Consider the following 23,581-nt stretch of genomic DNA (forward strand, 5'->3'; position numbering starts at 1 on the left):
TTATTCGTTTTTATGAAAAAAACAAACAAAAACAAATTCACTTTGCTCCAATAATGTGCACAAAGTGATCGACTTACAAAATACGTTTATTTATGTTCATTTGTACGAATCATCTCACTCCACAGCAACGCATTAAAAACACTTTTTGTCACTCCCTGCTCTACTACTTTTTTTTCCAAACTTTTGCACCTCTAACCTTTAAATTACCGACGCCAGGCGACATTCCCATGCAATTAATGCAAATCTGCGGTCTTTAAACAAAGCTAAGACCAGAGCGCAGTTAACCAGAACCGCTGTGAGTTCATCCATCCCATTTCCTGGACGAAGTTCCTGAGGGAGGGCCGGTTTGACCAAGCATGGGAAAGTTCTCCCCACTTTTTCCGATTACATCGATTCTTTTTAAAGAAGGCAAAACACAACCCGACCGGAGCAGCAGTGCAGTCCACCACTGGATAGAGCGGAGGTGACATTAAAGACGCACTGGTTGCTGGGACCCGTGAGGCTGTAAGGAGACAAACCCGGCTTCTAGAGAGAGAAAGGTGAGAAGGTTTTCCGTGAGAAAACAAAAAAAGGCGGGCATATACACTCTATACAGTTCTGATTAGTTGTCAGTGACTGAATTATACTCTGCGTTGTTTGACATATATTTTTATTTATTGGATTCTTTCTTTTTAATTAATATTATTAGTATTAATATATTTTTAAAGCGATTTACACTTGGGCTGAAACCTTCAGACCATCTTTTCAGAGATGGATGATAGGCTAGTCCTAGAATAAAATCTATTTTCAGTGGAGAATTTATTCTTTTAGCCTTGGAGGAGGTTTTGATGTCTGGCCCATTAAAGTTGTTCTTGAACTTTTTTAGATCTTACAATGAGTCTGCTTCTTATTCTTTTCCTTCTGTGTTGTTAAAGTCGGACAGTAATAAGCTGGGCGGCTTTAAAACTACTTTAAAAGGGAGACCTGCTTCACATTAATTTGACTTGTTGATTATTGTTTCTTTTGTATTGTTGCTTTGATACTTAGTATGGAAGGTCTGCTCTATCAAATCAATGCTATGCTTTTCCCATCTCCTGGAGTGACCTCCCACTAGTCTGCTGATATTCTGTGGTATGTTTTGTAGAGATAACAGCCATCCTCGAGACAATACCCCCGAAAGAGGATCAGTCAAGTTAGTGATTTCTGTGCCTGTTCAGCCAGGGCCAGTATCCCTGACAGTTCACTGAAACTCCTCGTGCTGTCAGAAGAGTTTTTAGTTTCCCTGTCGGAGAAGTTTTTCCTTCTCACGGGGGAAAAAATAACAGACAAATATTAATAGAATAAACAAATAGACAAGTGTCACAGCAGAGCCTGAACTCGCTCACACAGGATGTTTATTCAGTTGTGTGTGTGTGTGTGTGTGTGTGTGTGTGTGTGTGTGTGTGTGTGTGTGTGTGTGCGCTGAGTTTCCCGAGAAGCCACCGACTGTGTCATTTATCATTAATGATTTCCACGGCTTCCATTTCCATTACTGACAACATTTTATTTTTTAAAATAAAATCAATTAAACTGTATAATTAAAGTGTGCATAAATAAACTGATTCATCCAGCCCAGAATAGAATATATTCTTTGTGCCTGCATTATGTAAACGTTGCTTCATTTGGACTTGTTCACCCTGGTTTGCTGCGAACAGACAAAGTGTACACCCCTTCCCATTCATTCTAAAAGCTAACTTTGGCAGCATATGTTTTTGTTTTAGTTCATTTTAGTGGGGGGCTTGCTTTTTCACGTCTCCATGATGAGGAGTTGGGGCCCCACCTTAACAAGAGTGTGAGCTCATGGAAGAACTAATAGGGGGGCTGCAGCCAGATACACGTTCCTCAGCAAATAGAGACACCATTATGGTGAAAAGGTTGGAGAAACTTAGCTCATTTGCTGCTTATAGATGTGATTAAAGGTTTATGCACTGGCTATGAGTTTTGAAAAGCACTCACAATTTTGTAATGGTAATAACAATGTGCCAGGTAGGTGATTAAGTAACAATGGTCCAGCCTGTTTAGCGATTGGGCAGTCAAGAAAACGAGACTGTATGACCCATATTAAAAACTAGACCCGCAGACAGGTTTAATGGGTCCACGCTACCTGACTGAACAGCTTTCACTTGAGATTAGAGTTTGAGGTGAAAAAGGTGTAGATTTTGATAGTTTAATAGTTATATATGCTACAAAATCCTACCAAAACTTATGCACCCTTTGTAAGTAACTTTAATGACCTGTTGTCTCCATGTTAGGAGCAGAGGATGTCCAGAGCTGACTGGTCCTTCCTGGAGCACCTGCTGGAGGAGGGCCAGGAGTATTCAACAGCTATTGGCCGGGTCTGGCTTACCGTACTCTTTCTGTTTCGCATGCTGGTACTGGGAACTGCTGCTGAGTCTGCCTGGGATGACGAGCAAGCAGACTTTGTCTGCAATACCATCCAGCCTGGCTGCACTGCTGTTTGCTACGATAAAGCCTTCCCTATATCCCACTTCCGCTACTTTGTCCTTCAGGTCATCTTCGTCTCCACGCCGACCATCTTTTACTTCGGATATGTGGCTATAAGGGCTGGGAAGGAGAGGAGACAAGATGAAGAGAAGCAGGCTGAAGAAGGAAGTGCTGGTGGAAGAAAAAATGGGGAAGTTCACACAGAAAGAGGCGATATTACAAAAAAAGAAGAGCCAGGGAAAGAAAAGAGTGGTGTGAAAGGCAGAAGGCTAGAGAAGTCTCCCGAGGTGCCCAAACTGAAAGGCAGGCTGCTGGGAGCATACGCATTCAGCATCCTATTGAAAGTCCTCTTAGAGGTTGGCTTTATTGTTGGGCTTTGGTTCCTTTACGATGGCTTCTTCATTGCACCAAAGTTTGAGTGTAAAAAGAACCCTTGTCCCCACACGGTGGACTGCTTTGTGTCTCGACCCACAGAAAAGACTATTTTCACCATCTATACTCAGGTGATTGCCGCCATCTCCCTGTTACTAAACCTCATCGAGCTCCTCCATCTGCTCCAGCTCGCCATCGCCTACCGCCTGGAGAAACGCTCTGCCCAGCAACAGGACTACCTACCTCGGCCCGAGCGGGAACCGGTGCGACAAAAGACTCCAGAACTCCAAACGGAGGCATCACAGGCTTATAAAGTAGGGAGCCATATCGAGCTCCCCGTGCAGAGTGAGGCTGCACGCTGTCCAAACTCCTGTGAGAGCTACGGGGACATGCCCATAGAGGTGAACTGGGGAACTGGAGATGCTGGGAGCGACGCGCTTCCCAGTTATGTGAACTGTATGGGTGCTATGAGGAAGACACATTCCCCTAGAGTTCATTATAAGAAACATGCACACCACACAGGAAAAACTACTAAGGGTGCTCATAAGGGACACTCAAAACAAAAGCATTATGTATGATGCAGTCAGTCGGACTGATGTTTCTATGGGAGTGTTTTTTGGGCTTCAGATTTTTTTATAAATATTTTCCTGCACACTTGACTCTCAGGAGTGCACAGTAAGATACAGAAGAACAGCTACTGTACTGTGAACTTAATGCCTCAGAGGCTGACAGACATTCAAACAGAGATTTATCAGATAAATGGACCTATTCAAAATGAAACATTTAAAGAGCACTCCCCAAGGCAAAGAAAATGAGACTCCACAGTGAGAGAAGATTAAAGTCATAAGATGCCTTCACGTTACATTTAATGAGATTTTAGTGCTGAATGTGACAGTGGGCTTTGGAGAGGGTGTTGTGTGAGAGTTTACTGGAGAGCTAAATTTAAATATACTCCCTGGAGATTTGCACTGTAACCCCTTTTTGAAGCCCAGTTCTCTCCCAAAGGCTCTGTCCACCCTGTGGAATGTACTGGTCTCTGGATCATGCTCAGGTCCCGGGAGGATAATGACTCCGTGGATGCAGGCACGCACGCATGCATGCACACACACAATATAATTTCCCAACGAGTTTTGGCCGCTCATGTTGAGGATGCGGGCTTGGAGAGCAGGAGCAGAGGGAAAGGGGAAACCAAACTATGGGACTTATTATCGCCAATAACCGCAGCATTGTATCTACGAAGAAAAAAGAGAGAAAGAACGCACAGCATAAAGACGAGCATCCAATTTGAACGAACAAAAACTAAACCTTTAGTCAGTTAGAGGTAGATCTTGCACAGCGACCGGGCTGAAAGCGGTACAGAAATGTACAAATTCAAAGAAAGGAAACGAGTTGTTCTGTGAAAACTGTATTTAATGTTTATTTTTGAGATAATGCAAAGTGATAATATTTATTATTTTTTTGAAGAAATAAAGTTTAAAGTATAATGAACATATGAAAAAAAATCAATAACCGCATCACGGATATACTTTCAGAACCTTTCAACGTGCTCTTGTGTTCATCATGGTTTTATTCCCTTTCTTTCCCAAACACAGGGATGAGATTTCTACGGGGGAAAATCTCTCTCAAGCGACTGCTCACTTGCTGCTATCCAAATACTGTCCCCGCTACAGGAAATTAATCATTCAAGAGGAAGATAATAGAATAAATAATAGAAAGAGAGAGGTGTGGAGAAGAGGATGGGTTTTACACGCTATTATGAGCACAACCAACTAAGGGGAGAAAACGGGGGGGAAAAAAATGGAGGGAAAACACTTTTGACTTAATGTCTGTTTTCAAATGTGTAGCTGTGGCTGAACAGGCAACAAGGCCATCACTCAAAATGCCAGTAAAAGTTCATAGGAGGAAGAATCGCACTTTATTCAGGCTCTATTTAAGTTTCCCTGGAGTGCACTGTACTGACGCCCAACGCTGTTTTTTTTTTTCTTTCTCTTTTTGGGGAAAGCAATTGATAAAATCCAGAACTCAGCACCTTCGACAAAAGGTGCTCGCCCAGCCTCTGAAAGAATGTACTCATATGTCTTTTTTAGATTTGTAGCTCTGCAGCAATACAGCATTCATTTCCAGCAATTTACTGGACTGTCCACATGATGATAAGCAGTTATCTATGGCAGGAAAGGTGGTCGGTGGGAAATTTAAGTGAGGCAGGCTGTTACGCCACAAGCGGTCTGAACTCTGTGTGTGTGTGTGTGTGTGTGTGTGTGTGTGTGTGTGTGTGTGTGTGTGTGTGTGTGTGTGTGTGTGTGTGTGTGTGTGTTTGAGAGGTGAAATCTGCAACAAGCAGCTGAAGAATCTGACATTTACTTTCAGTTTACAGCAGTTTGTCAAAAAAAAGAAAAAAGAAAAAGAAATGTTATAGTGTATAATAATAATAGGAAGCCTGTTTCTGTGTCCTCAGAGTGGAATGTGTTTTTATTGCAGGCCCATGTCAAGGATATATTGGCAGATACTGTTGAGAAAACAATCCAGACAGCCTGCTTAAGCTGCCCAGTTTAATGCCTGTTCACGAGAACTTGGCTAGCATCTGGCATTCCCGTGCAGCCCTTTTTTATTCTGTTTCTTTTAAAATCTCAGTCTGCATTCGCGTGTATGTGTTCGTGTAATTGTTCGTGTCTGTGTTTCCACAAAAAAGCCAAAAGGCCAAGGAACAGATTGTGCAGGGCGACCCGTATCGGCCCTCCGCTCGCCTGCTGGAGCCAGACACCGAATAGCTGAAGTAGCTTTTGCGTCCGTCTTCCTCCATAGCCCATCAAGCTGGCGAGGCTCGACGCCCTGCTCTACTCTATCTGCAGACTAAACTCTCACCCCCTGTTCAGCGAGGCAAATGTAAACCTAGGAGGATGAAAACAACAGACAGTGTAGGTTATTTTGCTTCAGCCATCTTTTTTCAGAGAAATTCAGTTCCCAAGATGACGATGAAAGTGATCCGAGCGCATGTTTCTCTGTTGGGGCAATTGGACATTTATAAAACACTCTCACATTTATTATTAGTCTGATTACAGATTATTCATGTATAGATTATTTCCAATGATCTGAGGAACCAGTCACTTTCCAGATAATCTGATAGAATTTGCAAAATTTTGAAATATTTGCTCTATGAAACTAAAATGAAGGGAGTCCATAAGATGGAAAGAGTTTTATCAGTGAGAGAGGCTTATACTTGTAGTTAGAAAGGCAGCTCCTGGGATCAGATGCCATTCTTACTGTGTTTCCTGACATTGTTGAATTCTCTGCTGATGCATTTCCTCAGTCTGCTGGTGAAGCCACACACAGTGCTGGTGCTAATCACACAAAGAAAGACAGTCTTTTAGTTTGGTGAATGAGCATACAGTACGTGGATACTCGTGGGCAAAGCGCTATGCTGAAGCATTTGGAGTATAAAGGAGTTTGAAGGGTCTTTAAATATCCTCTGAGCTTGAGCAGGTATTATAAAAGGTCAGCTGTTGTGCCGCCCACCTTTCATGCCCAGCACCAACCTTTGGAGGGACTTTAAAGGATTCACCTGCATTGAGTGCCAGGCCAGACCAAAAGAGCCTGATCCAGTGTCATACTTCCTGCCAGCTGTACTGCTGAAAGCCCTGCATGTTTATAAGGAAAGGACCCTGAACAAGGCAAACAAGGCACTCAGATGCACAAACACGCTCTTAAGAAGGCCGACGTTACCTCACCTCACAAAACACTTTCAGACAGTGGGCCTTATAACAGCAGCTACAGGCTAGGTGAGGTCACCAAAACTCTGCAATGCTTCTTTAACCGGATGTGATTAGAAATAATGTTTCCTGCAGTCAGAGAGAGTAGTTTTAGTAGTAATACTGGGGCTCGTCTAAATGTGCAAAAGGCCATGCCTACATGTGCCAACTCCCTTTGTTTCACTTGAAATCTATGCAAACAATACCGACACACGAATCGCTCAGTATCCATAACAATGCACACAGTTCATGCACCACGTCTTTAATTTGGGCATTTGTGCTACTCAACAATATGCAGCAGAAACACTTTGAGCAGTTCCTAAATTTAAACAGTCGACAGGAAGTGGTCCTGTATCTGTTTCCCGTTCCAGTGTTGTTTCTCCCCGGGGACTTGTTGCTGAAGATTGTTCACCCTGACAATGGAGCCGCTGTGGGCATTGTTACATTGTTTTAAACAGACTCCCCTGTGTTTGCTGACCTTATGCCACTGCTGCCCCATCAAAGGGTTTATGTGGGATGAGGAAAGCGGGCAAAGCGCCTGCTGTGTGTGTGGCTGGAGTCAATTAAGAGAGCCAGTACCTCACATACATCTTACAGAGAGCTGTGTGCATGTGTACGCCATGCTGTGCTACACATCAGTGTTTAAATCTGCACTGATCAATGTTTCATTTCGTCGAAAGACCAAGTGAACTTATGTGACATGGGTAGTGTACAATGGAATATTTTTAGTTTGCCATATTAGGGCGGGATTGTAGAAATAATAGAGTAGCAGTTGCATTCAGAGGTTAGGAAAGTACTCCAGCAGTTTAAAAATTGCCAGTCTGAGGCCAGATGCTGGCATCTCCTCGTCTGTGATTAAGTATTTTTATACATGATTTCTGACAAAAATAAGCAAACCACAAAAAAGCAAAAAAACAAAACAAAAACCCAATAACTTTGAGTTAGACTGGCTTTTTTTTTATGTGTGTGACTTTTTAACAGTGTCAGTGTTTGAACACTATGAGAAAAAGGTCTAGGGTTGATCTGGTTATATTTTATTATATATATATGTATATATATATATATATAATATTTTTTTAATTTATTTATTTTAATTAATTTATTTTTTTTAAACTGTCTCCTCGGTATCAAACCTGGAGCTATGTTTGTGGGTAGATAGCAGGTGTACAGAATGGCGAACACCAAAACAGACAAGGAGCTGTCAAATAGTCATACTTGCTTAATAACACTCCTGATTGAAGTGATCCAGAAGTATCTGTGTGGCAGCCATAATAAGAACTGTTTGAACTTTCTCAATACTAATGCTTCCTTTATTACCTCTTTAAGCATATACACATCCTTTATGAAAGGAAAGGGGGAAATTCAACCTCATGATTCAGAGCGGTGCACCATCCATGATTAACCCTGACTCCATGATTTGATTGCTTTCATGAAAAGAATCAAAAAATCAAAAAACCTGACAAAGTGACTCAGATTGTGTGTATGTTAATTATAAGTGCGTTTTCCATTACCTGCTGATATGTTTTGAATAATCAACAATGTTTTGTTTTGAATTTTACAACAGCATTACTGCCTATGAGCTATATTAACCAGTGATAATGAGTTTAAAGTTCACTTGAATTAAGTTTGCTTTAGTAATGTCATTACTGAATAACCAACCTTTAAGATAATTTTGAATTAATTTTGTGAATTAATTTTTGCCTGGCGCCAGTCTCAGATAAGTGATGGATGCAGGGAATTTTCCTTTGGATATAGAAATATGAGTCACCTCCTCAACCTGGGGAGCTACACTGCCCTCAGCTGCAACATTATTAAGGAGTTCAGTTTAAGTGCACTCGCTGTGTACCACGCCTCTCTTTCCTTATACATTCTCCTTCACACTTTTCCTTGACCTCACGTTTTCCACTGAGTTTTTCTTCTTTTTCCTTTTTTCTTTACCATACCCACAGTTTCAAAAAGCGAGCAGTTACTTCCTTTAATTATTCTGAATGTAAACATTCAAAATGTGATTATTATATCTGGGACAATAAACACTACTGATCATGACAGAAAAACTCCTTTTCTAATTGTGTCACATTAAAATCTGCACATTGTTCTGTTTAGCAAAGAGATTTCACTCGCTGGGAGCACAGCCTCCTTTAGGTCTAACAGCATTTCTAGTAGTTAATGGCAGAGAACCAGAAGGTAGTGTATGAAGTGTGGTTCTGCTCCTGAAATTCAGATAAATGACCTCCAATACAAATACATACAAGGTCGATACTGCACAGCAAAAGCCTTGGCACTGACTACTGGCTGTCAGATGCGTGAGCAAAAATAATTGGAGCACATTAATGTTTGTTTGTGTTCCCTAATGTGATTTTCATAACAGGTTTTTAAGATGATAATAAATCAGTGTGAGAAGTTTGTCCTGCTGTGCCCAAAATGTCAAAAACAAATACCATGAAGGGAGATGGGATTAATTTACCTGAACATGTTGCACTAAAATGAAAGCAATGTTTTTAGGTGAGCCAAGATGCTCCACTGATTTCACAAATATAGGACCCTTGGTATGTTTGTGGTCAGCCTTTTGTGAGTGTATACACTGCATTAGGTACACAGCTACCTGTGCTCCTGGATTCGTATTCTCTGCACAAATGTGTGTGTGTATATGTGTGTGTCTGTGTGTGTGTGTGGGTGTGTGGTGGTTGTTTAATAGGGGGATGTGGTGCCCTTCCAGCAGACAGACAGCTCTATTGTTCCTGCAGCAGAGGGAGCATGTCTCCAGCCTGTCCACTCAGGATGTTGGTTTGGACCTCCTTAAAAAAAAAAAGCCCAGCCAGCATCACCCGCACCCATTATCCCCATCTTCCAGCAAGAACAATGGAACACCTCCCTACAACCTCCTCCTTTCCCAGGAGCCTCAAGCATTTGGTTCCCACAGTACTATCGAGTTCTGAGGAGCCGGGCCATTGTTAGCAGGCCGACCTGTCCTCTGATTGTTCCCATGAGGATACACACACACACACACACACACACACACACACACACACACACACACACACACACACACACACACACACACACACACACAAACCACATTCTCTGTTAACTCTGGTGCATTTAGCGGCAAGCCTCACCTCCACCTCTCTATCTTCATTAGCTTCAAATGGAAACTTCCACCAGCTTGAAGTAATTGCGACTCTAAACACGTACAACTGGTGTCACTGGAGTGGAGCGGGTCATTCCACTGATGGCAAACTTAAGAGGGGAGTACAGGGCTCAAAGATGGCTGCTGATAGTGCAGTATTTACCACTCTGGTGCCAATGTAAATCTGGACTCCATAATCTTTCCCATTTAACTAGCTGGCAGGGCAACATAGCGGAACTTATCTTGGCGCACTGAAAAGGTTATCGTCCATTAGGAAAGCTCCTCTGTTTCATGGCTGAGGGACCCTAGTAAACATGTCAACAAAGGGGAGGTCAAGCGCGTGGTTACATGTTTATAATCATCATACACACTCTAACTCACACTCACACACGTAACACAGAAAAAAATCATCAGCTTTTGAGAGTGAAGCATATTTGTTTTGTGTAGCCCACACATCTGTGATGTTATTGAGAGATTGTGAAATAAAAATGCCTTTTAAAGGCCATTTTTGCCTTGTGTTTTTCTAGTGATGCATATCTCATGAGGAGTGTTTACACATGAATATCAGTAGCCATAACACAGATACACGTCAGAGATAACATGCCACTAAACTGCCATCATGATCTAAACCCATAAGTAAAACCTATGTGTACACCTCCTCATTTACTGCTGCATTATTAGCTGGCGCACTATTAATGGCAGCTTTATCACAGACGGCTGTTATGAGGCTTTAAGGACCCTATTAATCCCATCTGGTGGAGCACAATTACAGGTCTGGCTGTTTATGTGGTTTTTGAAAAATGATGTGCTCTTATTTTGAAATAAAGAGCTTGACTGGAGAGTGAAACAATGATTAGCTCACATACGACTGGCTGAATGCATTTAAATGAGCTGGGTGTGTTAGGTAGCGTCTCAACAAGGAACCAGGGAACAATTTTCGGGTTCTTTTGAATTATTGATGTGATTTGTTGTGTGCTGCACACAAATGTCACACTCGTAGAAATTAAAAAGACTCAAAAATAAACATCTGTGAGCAAAAAGAGAAATTAAGCTACAAAATGCGTAGAACTTCAGATGGCAAAGAAAATATTGGCGTTCAATTAAATGTGACAAAGTGGTGATTTGTCCAGGGTGTACCCAGCCTCTCGCGTGTGACAGTCAGGATAGGCTCCATGTCCTTCACAACCTTTATTCAGGTAAGTGGAAAAAAATTGATGAATGGGACATTTTTAGACGCAATTATCTCTAGAAATTTGCTAAAAGCTGTTTATATATTTACAGCTACTTTACCAGAAACATTATACATAAATTTTATGTTTTTAAACCAGAGAATAAAAAGTCTTGTTTCAAGTGGATCGCTCTTTCCTTTAATCGATTTAAGATGGCCAAATAGCACAAGGGCTAAATTCCAAAGGTGAATCAGTTAATGGTTTCCCAGCATAATAATTTCCCCCTTGAAGCTGAATGAGTGGAGTCATTACTTCCTTCCTTTGACTTTTAAGTTACTTTCCGTCACTGGTAGCAGCATTGTTTCACAAAAAGAGGTTCGAGACAGTTGCTCAGAACTGAACGTGAAACAGCGCTGACACAGAGTTCAAGTTTTTTCTTTTTTAAAATTTAAAGTGAGAATTAACTAACTTTATAAAAGATCCTTTTTGATAATTACCAAATAGAAGCTGTAAAAATTAACTGAAACATCACTCGAGGAAACACCTGAAGCACACAAACGTTTTTCTTTATTTATCACATTTTTTCAGCAACACACATATTTAAAGTGTGCAAATCCAGACTTTCTAAAATGAAAGTATTGAGCACATGGTTCCAGACAATACAACTAAGCAGCTTAAACATCCTGGGAGACCGCCTACAATGCTGGCTTATGTTCTGTCACATATCATCAAAGGTTCCAACAAAGTCCTGTCGTTCTTCTCTTCTTTTATGACAGCCAGACTTCCTGTCTCGATAAACAGAAAAGATCAAAAGGAGTAAAAACCCAGACAGGTCTGTAACATGAAAATTGGTCGTGAAATGACAAATGACATTTGAGTGACTTAATAACAAAGTCGCAATTATATACATTTACCATACTGGCACAACCAGATGTACGTAATACATCCAAGTCTGTTCCAAATCACATAAAACTTTGTCAGATCAAAGACCGAACACTCAAAGGTTCTACAATAAGGTGTTCTAATTACAGTGGATGGCTTAAGTCACTGATAAGAGCATGCACACGCACCATCAAGAAAATGACTGGAGAATTAGGTAAAGCATAATACATACTCCTTTGTTTGATTATGGAGAAGAAATAATTATATTCCAGCTACTAAAAGTTTTCCAGTGTTCACCCAGGCAAGCTTTTGCTATGGGTTTCCATGAAAGTGGAGCTGAGCTGAATAAGGAAGAATGTATGATTCAATGTTCACCCTCTCTTCTGCTCTCAGTGCATAGTCCTCCAGCTGAAAAAAAAAAAAAGGTCAAACGCAAGTCTATCACGGAAACAGGGGATTAGCTCTTTTCAGGTCGGTTCCTGTTCAGAGCCGCTTTAGGTGTGAACTCCAGTTTCTCTTTGAGGCTCAGCACCTTTGTGCTGTCCATGCCCACTTGCTCCTGCAGCTTTCTTTCCTCCCTCAGTTCCTGGATGCCTCTCTCTTCCTCTCTGGGTTTGGGGGTGCCCCTGATGAACCATTCCAGGTGATAGCCCACTGCTCCGACCACAAAAGCCACAGGGAAGGTGACATAAGGAGCATAGGTCCGCAACGCTGTCCACACTACGGGCCACATTACTGCGTGCAGCGCTGGGATCACAAGTACTTAAGAGAGGAGGAGAAAAAGGGTATGTTATTCTGGTTGTCTGAAACACACACGCTTAATTTGCTCACTTCCAGCTCTGCATTTTCCTGCTGTGTACTAGAGCAAGTTTGCATGATTCTGAGATCAAAGTAACTCTTATTCACTATGTGTGTTATTAGTGTAGCTACTCATTTCATTCAGTGTCAGAAACAAGCCAATGCCGAGATTGATTTGAGCAGCATGTGGATGGAGCATCTGTGCTCACAGCACAGAAACATAATAGATCACTTTTAGTAACTTGACATTACATTACTTGTTAGGTCTGATTTCACTACTTCAAAATTGCTGCCTTTTTTTTGTTTAATCTACTGCCCCCTTGTGGCTTGAATTCAATTGTGATTAGTGGAGAAATCTTGTAACTTATAGGATTCATCTAACTACTAATTACCAACAAACCCTGATCAGCATAAAAGCCCTTTTTTGCTTAGATAAATCAATGACTCTCTCACAGTCTGTTGTGTGCTATTTAAAAACACAGCATAGAGCTTACTGAAGAGAAATTACTTTGGATAAAATTAACATGACTTAATCTGTCTACCCATTTCTGAAATACTTTCTTAATGTGCGAAATGACTGAGGCCAAAGTGCACATGAGCACGTCGACAAACACCAGACAGGATAATGAGTACGTCTGTGTCCTTCCAATGACCTCTTTCTCTTAAGCCCGACCAACAACACAAGTAGCAGACAAAACAAACGGGCTATAACAGAGAAGAAGCTCTGTGTCCAGCATGTAAGCGCTTTCAACACAGCTTCGACTGGTAGCGTCAATCCATGCTAGCTACTGTTCTTTCGTGCCTGACTAACCTTTAATAGAAGTTGAAATATCCCGGTAATTTTTACTCGTTTAGGTGTTTCATGAGAGCGGAACTCAATTCACCAGTCTTTAGTTTACATTCAAACACATTCCGTTTCCCAGCTTACATGACTCTTTAAAGTTACATGGTAAAATTCGCTACGGATTACGCCATTATAAATTATAAGTCCAGTCATTACACGCTATATGACATGAATGACTGCGAACTTGATTCGAACAAATCTAGCACAGCGTATAAGTCTAAAACGATAACAATGAAAAGAACTAACGCGAACGTAGTGTTACCAAACCTACTGTGTGAAAGTCATGCAAGAGAGCTGCTACCGGCTAATGTGCTTTCTGTTTACTTCAAAATGACAGCTCGAGAAGTGATAATTCAGAGCTCAACATACATCCACTGAGCTTTTGTGCCTGCCTACAAACACTCAAATATTTACGAAAAAAAGCCCCAAATAAAGCACTTAACATGTCGTAAATACTCACCTTTACCGCTAGCACGTTGGTACTGTAGTGACGCAATTTCCGTGTCAAAGTCCGTATCCTTCCTGGTTTAATGTCATTGGCTGGCGAACTTCGCGTAGCTGTAACAATATATCGCGGTGTTTTAGCGCCTCTTAGCGGTAAAAATAACACGCTACACTACTTTGACATTTGTACCGAGTAGAGAAACGCATTGTGAATGATCAGTACGATTTACTGCTGGCATCCTATAATAATTTATAGGATGCCAGCAGTAAATACGACAAATACGTAAATATTGAAAAATATTGAAAAAAATGATGAAATAACACCATTTACTCATAATCTAATCAACGAACCTAGCCTAAAATACACAAGACTTTTGTCCAGTTCTTAGCACTAGTTAAAAAAAAACAAAACAAAAAGCAGCCGCCTCTTTCTGTGTTTAAAAATTCGGTGATATTTTTTTCCCCACAAATCGTCTCAAGAAATCCTCACAAAAGGCTGACAGATCTGTCATCAGCATTGTACGAGCACTGACGAGGCGTGAGCTACCCCCTCTTGTATGACAAAACCATCAAGTGCCAAGATAGTTTTCTTTTAGTTTAAAAGCACTTTCAAAGGCTTAGTACGTTACATAAAACCACAATTTAAAAGTTTTTTTTTTTTCTGGTTTTCTTTGGCTGCCTGTGAGGAATGCAGAGAAAAGAATACATTTTAGTCACAGTGTAGGAAACCATACAGTTCAGACTTGGCTATAGGAGGAAAAAATGTTCCTCTATACTACTGTAGTTTCTGGGTAGTGAAAGGGTATATGATTGATGATACTGATATTTCAGCTCCTGGGCCATTTTACCAATCCTGGGCACAAAGCTGATCTATAGCAGCTGGAATGCAGCCTGTCATGAAGCAATGACCATCTCTGACTCCATGGCTGTTTGTGCAGAGGCAAAGAGAGGGGATTATAAAGCTAAATCAAAATTTGTTATCATTACTCGCAATGCTGTTTAGAACTGTGTGGGTGATTACGCTTCATGCTTCAAAATTATTCTCTTAAGCAGTTCCTCCCTCTGTGCTGTCCATCTTGTAGTTGCCAGAATTGGAATTTGACCAGTCCTGTCAAATAAAGTGAAATGTGCCCATCGCCTGAAGGAAAACAACATCACTAGTGCCAGTTCTGCTTTACTAGCAAACTTGGCAGTGAGAGGATTATTTCATCAGTTCCTGTTTATTAGCAAATGAGATTTAGAGTTGCACTAGCCAAAATTTCGATGTAAAAATACAACCACCTTATCAATCCAAATCACAAAGCGAGACTGACAGAGTGGCTGACTGAAGCCCTGTAGACCTGCTCTCCCCAAGTTAATTACAGATGTCAGGCATGGTCAGCGGTGGGAAATTTTTCTCATTACCCGAAAATTGACAGACAAGACTTTGGTTAAATCGCTGCTGAATCAGGGAAGCCTGAAAAAGCGTATGGCACAGCTCCTCAAGCACGGTGCACTTTTGGCCACGGCTCCAAAGCCGCCGAACTCAGTGTTTTGAAAACAGTCCAGATGCTAAACATATGTCAACAAATGCAGGGGGTGGTGGCAGAGATGTGACACATATGACACAAAGTGCCCAAAGGGATCAGTGACAGCTAAATTTAGCCCTGGATTAAGATGCACGGAGACTGCTAAGGAGGAGATGGATGTGGAATATGACCAAAAAAGATGCACAAGAGAATTTGATAGATTGCCTCTGATTTGGAATGAAGCTGGGGGACTCGTGGCACAGGCTGTCAGAGGAGCAGATGGGGAGTAAAAAGAAGTGCCAGATGCGGAAAGGAAAGACAGAGGCTTCTCTGAGTCGGGTTTGAATTTCAGCTAATCAGAAGTGTTTTTAAAGAAAATCCAATCTTAAAACATTCAGGGCTGACAACAGAAATATTACAAACACTCAACCTGTACTTGATTGACTGCATTTCACTGTAATATAAATGAATTCACTCTGTGCTTCATTATTCGATTAATATGCATGCAATATGCATTCAGTGGATATGTGAGCATGTCAAAACCGGTGGTGAACTCATTCATACATATGAAAATTTATTCGCTTTTGGCATTACAAACCATCTTGACATGTTTAATGAGCTCAGAATATATACCTCAGTGGAGTATATTATTCATATACCAAAGATAAATGCACTAAAGTAAGAAGAAAACAAGAAGAAACCAAAGCAAGCAGTGAGGCACAATTTTATCCATCTTATCTTTGGTCAGTTTTTTCCAGGATTACAAGAGTGCAAGCAGTTAAAAATAACGACAGATTCAAAGTAGTAGTTCTTATATAGGTTTCCTAACAGACTTTATATTGACGTAATATGCAATATCATGTACATTTACTGCAAGTGAGTACCTTCTGGAAATACCCTTGATGTGCATAAATTTAAAAGGCATCTGAATAGTTTTATGGCACAGGAATACAATAATGCTGCTTGCGTGCAAATTCACAGGAAAAAGTATGAGTAAACACTTCTCACATGTCACCAAGGTAACCAAGGTAAACCGTTTTGGCATCCTGCTGACTTCCCAGTAAAATTTAAAGGGGCGATATTATCCTCATTGCATTACTACTTTCTAATTCTTGGACTCTGGGTTACTTTGGAGTGACTGTGCATGAATCGCATTTTAAAACAATCTTTATTTATTTTATAATGCATCTTGCTTCATACGCTGCCTGAAACAAGCTGCTTCACGTCCCTTCACCCCAACCTTTCTTCTGATTGGCTTGCCAATCAGAATGATTTGAAAAAAGCATGTGTGACCAATCTGTGCGCATGACATGACCATATTAGGGGTGTGCACTTTGATTGACATCACACAGGTAAATGTTAAAGAAATGATTGAAATGAAGTTATTAGAGCATTTTGAAGCCAGAGGCTTTGGCTCAGAGTCTCCTTGCATATATGTTGACCTAACTTTTTTTTTCTTTTTTCTTTTTTAGCTTTGGCCATTTTTAATATGAACATCCAACATTTTAACAGTATAAATATGATGAAGCGCCATCCTATAAGCTAACCTGTGAAACCTTTAGCTCCATTTAAAAGACCCACTGGACTTTATTCAGGTATATGTTGCTGAGCTTTGTCTATTTACAGCAATAAGCCACGCAACAACATGGACTGGCATGATGTATACATAGCAGCATGTCGGGGCACTTATGGCGAAAAGGGAGCGACTGTGACCTGAACATGGAGTGATGCTGTGCAGAGGGGCATTCGGTGGAACGGGGCTCACATGAGCCTGGTGACAGCACCAGACAGAAAGTCCTCATAGCTGAGGCGGATGTTGCCTGTCATGCTCGTGTCTCTCTCCCGAAACACTTGAGTCATGCTCTGGAGCTGCGTGCACACGTGGATGAAACGGTCCAGCTGTATGCCGGGTCGAGCACCTCGCACGGTGAAGCGCTGGACCAGCGTCTCTGAAAACTGGGGGCTGAGGTTGTAACCCATCTGAGCAAGCGCTGAAGAGAGAAAGTGACATATGTGCATATTTGCATTTATACGATTGGATAAAATGATTTGTCATAGACTTTTCTCAACATGTTGTCAAATGTGCAAACACTGATACCTTGTTGTAGCTCCATGCCACTGATACATCCTGAGCGATCTCTGTCATACTGCTGAAACATTGCTCTCCACCTCTGCATAAAGTCCCACAGTGCTGAGAAGCCAAACAGGTCCATTTGACCAGACCGCGTCTTGTCAAACATGTCTAATAGGAAATAAAAACACACAGACTAAGCCAAGCAAGACAAAGAGACTTTTTTATTTTTTTAAAGCAGAACCACTAAGCTCATCCTTCATCATCATGGATCTTCTCCTTGTGCTACTTCAAAGCAGTCACACACTTCTCATTATGGTAATAGAAAACATTAGTCACTGCCTGGTAAGTGCAACTGGAATGTAGGGATAGTTGTGCAACAACAATGGGAACAGCGACAAACATGACTCAGTCATTATTTAGGCTGACTCCTGGCAGCATAAATTTCTCCCTGTTTTAGAAACGCAAGACATTTCTGTTTACAAGCTTGATGGATTTAGGGAGGTACTTCCATCCATCCATCTATTTTCTACCACTTATCCGGGTCTGGATCCCAGAGGGCAACAATCTAAGTATAGTGAGTGGGGAGTAGAGTACTCCAATATAAATCCAGCCTACTTCCTTTTTCCCACTACTTCTCTATGCATTCGTTTTTCTAAATACATTTTTGCCTCCTTCTGCTGTAGCCATTCAGGTCACTGCGAGTATTTTTACATTGTTAAACAGTGTGTCATTCTGCCTTCAGCAACACTATAAGAGCATTCACAACCAATTCATCAACACAGCGCTACCTCACGGCCTGTCGAGTATTTTATTTAGCTGCTGCTGGATGACTTACTGATCATCATGAGGCAAGTCTCGTCATTAAAGGAAGACCAGTTAGAGTTGACAAGTGCCTGCTTGAGCTCCTTTAGGTTGATGAAGCCACTGCGATCAGTGTCAACAGTCTGGAACCACTGGTACGCCTCTGGGTTAACACCGGGAGGGATGTTACCTACACAAAGACAAAACAATAAGTGCGCTAATGAGACAGAGAAGGAAAGAAAGGCGTTCTGACTGACTTTAAAGATTCCCATGGCTTCAAATTTGTTTTCCAACCTGTTTCCACTGCTATTCATCTCTTTTTCTTCAATCCGTCTGCACCACCCAGTGTGATTTATTCTCTTTATTATTTCCCCTCCTCATATTTTCTACCAGTTATTATTTCACTAAACCTCTCGGGCTTTTCAGGAGTAACTAACAAGTGTGGGGGGAAAAAAAAGGAAAATAAGAAAGAAGAAGAAATATTCTTCGAAATGAAGCGACTACCGCACTCCAATGCCAAATAATCATTTATTTATCAGGAGATGAAGAAACGCGCTTCGGCTGTCTGACAGCTGAAACTGTGTTGAGTCTGTCAAGAAGAAAATTGATCATAAAAAATTATACATCTATGCTTGGCTCACTCTTTTGGTGTTTAGAAGCACCAATTTAGAAAAGAGCAGTGTCTATAATGACTAGTTAGAAAAAAAACAATTTCATATGCAAGTGACACACCAAACAACTCCTACAGCTAATTACATTCTATATGCACTTTGAGTTTTGAAATGTTATTTGCTGTGTGGGTAAGAGAGCATACCAACTATAACACCTCTTAGTGATGACTGTTATGGCTGATATTATACTTACTAAACATGTAGTATGCAACATTTGTTTCTCTAGCAGTTGCTTTTTATCGCTAATGTCTAAATGGATGTGACATTTTTCAAGAATGAGGCCTTATGTAACTCTGTTTGCTCTAATAGCCTGTGGACTGATTTCTATGTGAACTATTCAGTAAATTCTCTGTACACATCTGCAACTATGTGATACATATGCTCGCTCCTGAGTGCCTTAAATAAATATCCATCTTCCACTGCCAGTATCAAGACCGAGCAACAATAGCTTTTGGTAGCTTAGAAGGGGAGTCCACTGGAGTCCGCCCGGCCAAACAGAAATTCAGTTTGTTGGTCACTTGGTTTTTGGGATCAAGTCTGTACTGAAACCTGAACTGTTATCTGGTTAATATTAACTAACAGAAGTGTCCTTATTAACACTCATGTAGTGGAAGTACTTTCTGAAGTAGAAAACTAAAGTATTGAGCTGACAACTGTTAATTTTTTAATGAAACTGTAATTCATGTATTTTCACCAAAGAACCAGAGATTCACCAAATTGAATTTTCTTGGCTGATTCCAGTTGTTTGTTTTTTTTAAGTGTAACCTGCCAATACCAATATTTGGCAACTTGATTTGGATTTTTTTTTTTTCACATAACTTTAATTAAAAACATTTGCAATCAATAAAACAACTTTCTTTCAACTTTTGCAAAATATTATTTTCATAATAAAATAACTAAACCGCAGTAAGTTACAGGATCTTCTCTCACTTAAACAGTTGAAAACGAAGTGCTCTGGTGCTGGAAAGAGGTGGAAATAATGAACTAAAAATGAGCTACTGTACACCCACCTTTACCTGATACAAGTGCAAGTACTTGGATCATTTTCCAGTAAGTTTATAAATTCACTAGGTAACAGGACATCAACCCTTTTCTCTTTTTCACTAATCTCCATAATTTTCCTCATAACTGATTTGATCTTATGCTCACACCGAGGCTGCTAGCTTGTGGTTGGCTCTAAAGTCTGGATAGCTTTAGCTTCTTTAAAGCGTCCATGTTCAGCTGGGTGAGGGTGAATTTGTTACTTGTTCCCCGTACACTACTAAAGAACAGGAAGGACAGAGCCTTTCAGTCTTTGCCACTCTGGTTGTGGAGCAGTGTACTACCACAACTGATTTTAGTTGACTTTGTTCATTCTTTTAAAAAGCAGCAAACAACAACATTTTAGTTTAAACAGGCTTTCTGTTGAGATTTTTTATTTATTTTAAAATGACCTGTTTAAAAAAAAAAGAAAAAATAAAAGAAAAAATGACCTGTTTATTTTATTGTGTCTTATAGTATCTTTTTATTGCCTTCATTTTTACTCTTTTTGTATCGCACTTAATAAATACACTTTACTTACTTACTGATTAAATGTGTTTATATGAACGTTTTGTTTTAGTGGTCCTCCTACTCTTGAGTTTGGAAAACTCTGTGTCTTCACTCAAAGTATTGAGCTTCGATACTAACAACATGTTAGCACATGGCTGTGAATATATGTGCGACTATTTTGTATAAATATAGCCATTACCGATAAAATGGCCGATAGATGAGTAGGTATAAATTAGCTATGCAACATATATCTGGCATTGATAACCAGAGTCAACTATAATGAGTCAATTAAACTGATACTGAGTATGTACCCTGGTATTTCAGCTGTTGTATATCTGTGAATGCAGCATACGTATGATACTGCAACACAGTCTCGTTCACAGCTCATGTAAGTCTCATCGCCATTTTGCCTGATGTTCTGCTTGCACAAGCTGCATGCAAATGTGAGCAACAGAACAGCAACTGCATTTCATCTGATAGTTAAACGGGGCTCCTTCAAATACATATTTGCTTTAAAATATGGAAAAAACAAAGAAGGGATCCATTAATCTTCCTGCAGTTAGTAAAGCAGTTTGTATTCTTCTAAAGGCTACATGTCCAACCTTAGTTATACAGGTTCAGGTTTCATAAGTAGCGGCTGTGAAAATGAAGGTGCAGATAGGGTCAAAGGTTGACAAAAAGCCGTCTCGAGAAGAGGCCATTACCTGGAAAAAGGAGGTGTTAGAAAAATATGGTGTGAGTTGAAGGAAGCAGTAGAGGGGGGACTGATTGTCAGAAAAATGAATGGGGAGAGAGGGACAGGTGACACTTCAGGGCAGACCCTTGATGGATTCTGTCCCTCTGGGAACTGATCGTAACATAGGCTATCAGGTTCTGACTTAGGCTTAGCCACTACTGGAAACAGTGTAATCACACACACGCACACACACAAACACACTCTTTGCCCATCTGTCTCTTACTCTGTTTAGCCCTCACTCAGTATTACCAGAGTCATCACTCCAGCCGTGTAATCCTGCTGAGGGGCACAAACTGAACCCTGTCTCTACAAGACTGTCTGGAAACGCAAGTCATTTTCTATCCATCATCCCAGCGGAGAGTGAGGGGGGAAGCAATGTGGAAGCAGAATCAGAGTCTATCTGCAGTCTCCTTGTGTTCAGTGTATGCCTGCTTAAATCCCACAGGCAGAGCTACCACAGATGCTTACAAAGATATGCTCTCATCTCATAATTACCTGCAGGACCATAGTTTGCATTAGGTCCCCCATACGGTTGTCCACCATAAGCCCCATAAGGCCCACCAGGGGCACCACCTGGCCCTGGCCCATATTGCCCTCCGTGACCTGGAACTCCATAACCACCATAGGGGCCTCCTGGTTGACCTCCAGCACCTCCGTAAGGAGTTGATGGGGGAGGCCCATAGGAACCTCTGCCTGCACCGTATGGCGCACCCGGTGGCTGGTTAACTCCAACTGGATAGCCCTGCAGAGGGACAAAAAAAAAGCAAGGGTCACTAAAACCTATAATAAACAGGCTTACTGCTCCTGCAGTAACAGAGTCTGATGACAACAGAGACACAAAATACTTCAGGTATGGCTATTCCAGTATATTCTCAAATTCTGTACTTAAGTTAAGCTTTGAGGTCATGTAGTTTCTGTTGACTTGGATCCTGCTACTTTGTACTCCACTTGTTTAACATTTCAGGGGAAAATATGTAATCATTAGCCACAATACTAAAATCAGCTGCTCATATTGTATAGGCCCCCACTGTGCCTGCAAAACAGCTCTGACATAGTGAGGCATGGAGACAGGATCCCTAGTGGATTCTTTGAGTCCTGTAGATTGTCCGTTGCGGCCTCCACAGATTGTGATCGTTCCTGGGAGCATCCAGTGGATGATCAACTAGACTTATATTTGGGGGACTCTTTCTCGTGTCCCTCATTCAGCAGTTTTTGCAGTGTACATTACCCCTCTAGGGGTGGGTGCAACTGACTGGTAATACCTTAAGGCATAAGCAGGATTGTGTTGTCTGTAGCAATGTTTAAGTGGTTTTGCATAAAGGTTTGATCTGGACTCAGAACCCATAGAGCCTACACCCCTAGAGGTCCCATGGCCATGCCACAGACACCAGTTTATTTGGCACCAGTGAGAGCTGCACAATATGAGGAAAATATTTTAATATTTAATTATGTTTGATGTTGCGTACTTATTTGAAAGCTACAATTAGCATGCAAACTAAGATTTTGCCAGCAAAACATGTAATTTGTTTATAATTATGAGACTGCTCATGTGAAGTTACCTATAGGACACAGAGGTGGGTAATTTTATGTGAAAGGCTAAAACAAAACAAAACAACAAAAAATACAGCTTTATTTTGGTAGTGTATTAGCTGTTTTAACTACTTTTCAGGCAAAGATAATTAAACATGTGAAACACAGTCTTATTCTAGCCTTTCGATGATGTAATCAATTAATACAAGGAAAAAGATTCACGAATTAACTAAAAACTGTACGTACAGAAGCTTCACGATGCCATAATTCAAGCAAAATAAGCCAGATTGTATCCCACTGTGCTGATCAGTGATTTGTTTGTTGCCATAAAACAGCTCAACTTCTTTTATATGGTAGGTAATTAAGGTTAAAAATTACTTACGCCGTAATTATGTGTTTCAGCAAGAACGATGAGTTACCTCTGCTTTCGGATGAAACCCACCATGACTGTTATCAATTCAAACGAGGAAAACTAGAGTATTTACGTATTCCTGAACCAGAAGACCACATTTAAATAATAAACACTGAGCAACCTGCTATTTCCTACCGAAATGTTGCTAAAGAACAGCAACAGTTTACGATGTAACACTGAGCTAACCACAGCAGACAAATGAATAACCGAAACTACTTGCGGTGCCGTTAGTTACGTCATATTGGTCAATAAAAGAGATAACAAACTCAACAAATAACATTAGGATGTTATTACGAAGACAAAAACAAAATATAAAATGCGGGAATTAAATACCTGACCGTAGTTGAAACTCATATTTGACAGCCTTTACTTCCTACAACGAAGCATCCGTAAGGGCAGATACGGCGACGTCCGGGTTCCGCTCACCATTGGTGGATTGTCCTATCTATCAAAACCGCACCCGTATTCTCCGCT

General features: G+C 40.8%; 3 protein-coding genes across 10 annotated transcripts; 1 reads left to right on the plus strand and 2 right to left on the minus strand.

Annotated features, from left to right (window-relative positions):
* Positions 1-389: 389 nt before the first annotated feature.
* Positions 390-4,413, plus strand: gja4 (gap junction protein alpha 4). 2 transcript variants are annotated; one of them, XM_031726109.2, is made up of 2 exons: positions 390-539; positions 2,271-4,412. In XM_031726109.2, exon 2 carries the CDS (start codon positions 2,280-2,282, stop codon positions 3,411-3,413), a length of 1,134 nt encoding a protein of 377 aa, XP_031581969.1. In that variant the 5' UTR covers positions 390-539; positions 2,271-2,279; the 3' UTR covers positions 3,414-4,412. The 2 variants fall into 2 exon arrangements, with proteins under 2 accessions (XP_031581969.1, XP_039461214.1); XM_039605280.1 differs by having other exon boundaries at positions 399-539; positions 2,277-4,413.
* Positions 4,414-11,426: 7,013 nt separating this feature from the next.
* On the minus strand, positions 11,427-13,928 carry smim12 (small integral membrane protein 12). Of its 7 annotated transcripts, none has more exons than XM_039605180.1 (4): positions 13,862-13,928; positions 12,292-12,521; positions 12,135-12,167; positions 11,427-11,662 (listed from the first exon to the last, which is right to left on the minus strand). In XM_039605180.1, exons 2-4 carry the CDS (start codon positions 12,490-12,492, stop codon positions 11,645-11,647), a joined length of 252 nt encoding a protein of 83 aa, XP_039461114.1. In that variant the 5' UTR covers positions 12,493-12,521; positions 13,862-13,928; the 3' UTR covers positions 11,427-11,644. The 7 variants fall into 7 exon arrangements, 6 of the variants coding, with proteins under 6 accessions (XP_039461114.1, XP_039461109.1, XP_039461110.1 ...); XM_039605175.1 differs by lacking the exon at positions 13,862-13,928 and adding an exon at positions 13,673-13,839; XR_005609766.1 differs by having other exon boundaries at positions 12,135-12,521.
* Positions 13,929-16,059: 2,131 nt separating this feature from the next.
* Positions 16,060-23,537, minus strand: pef1 (penta-EF-hand domain containing 1). Its single transcript, XM_031726150.2, has 5 exons — positions 23,441-23,537; positions 21,661-21,907; positions 18,263-18,418; positions 17,452-17,595; positions 16,060-17,344 (listed from the first exon to the last, which is right to left on the minus strand). The coding sequence occupies exons 1-5, from the start codon at positions 23,459-23,461 to the stop codon at positions 17,115-17,117; spliced, it is 798 nt and encodes a 265-aa protein (XP_031582010.2). The 5' UTR covers positions 23,462-23,537; the 3' UTR covers positions 16,060-17,114.
* Positions 23,538-23,581: the final 44 nt, after the last annotated feature.

The sequence above is a fragment of the Oreochromis aureus genome, linkage group 22 (genome assembly GCF_013358895.1).
Source record: "Oreochromis aureus strain Israel breed Guangdong linkage group 22, ZZ_aureus, whole genome shotgun sequence".
In the NCBI taxonomy this organism is placed as follows: Eukaryota; Metazoa; Chordata; class Actinopteri; order Cichliformes; family Cichlidae; genus Oreochromis; species Oreochromis aureus.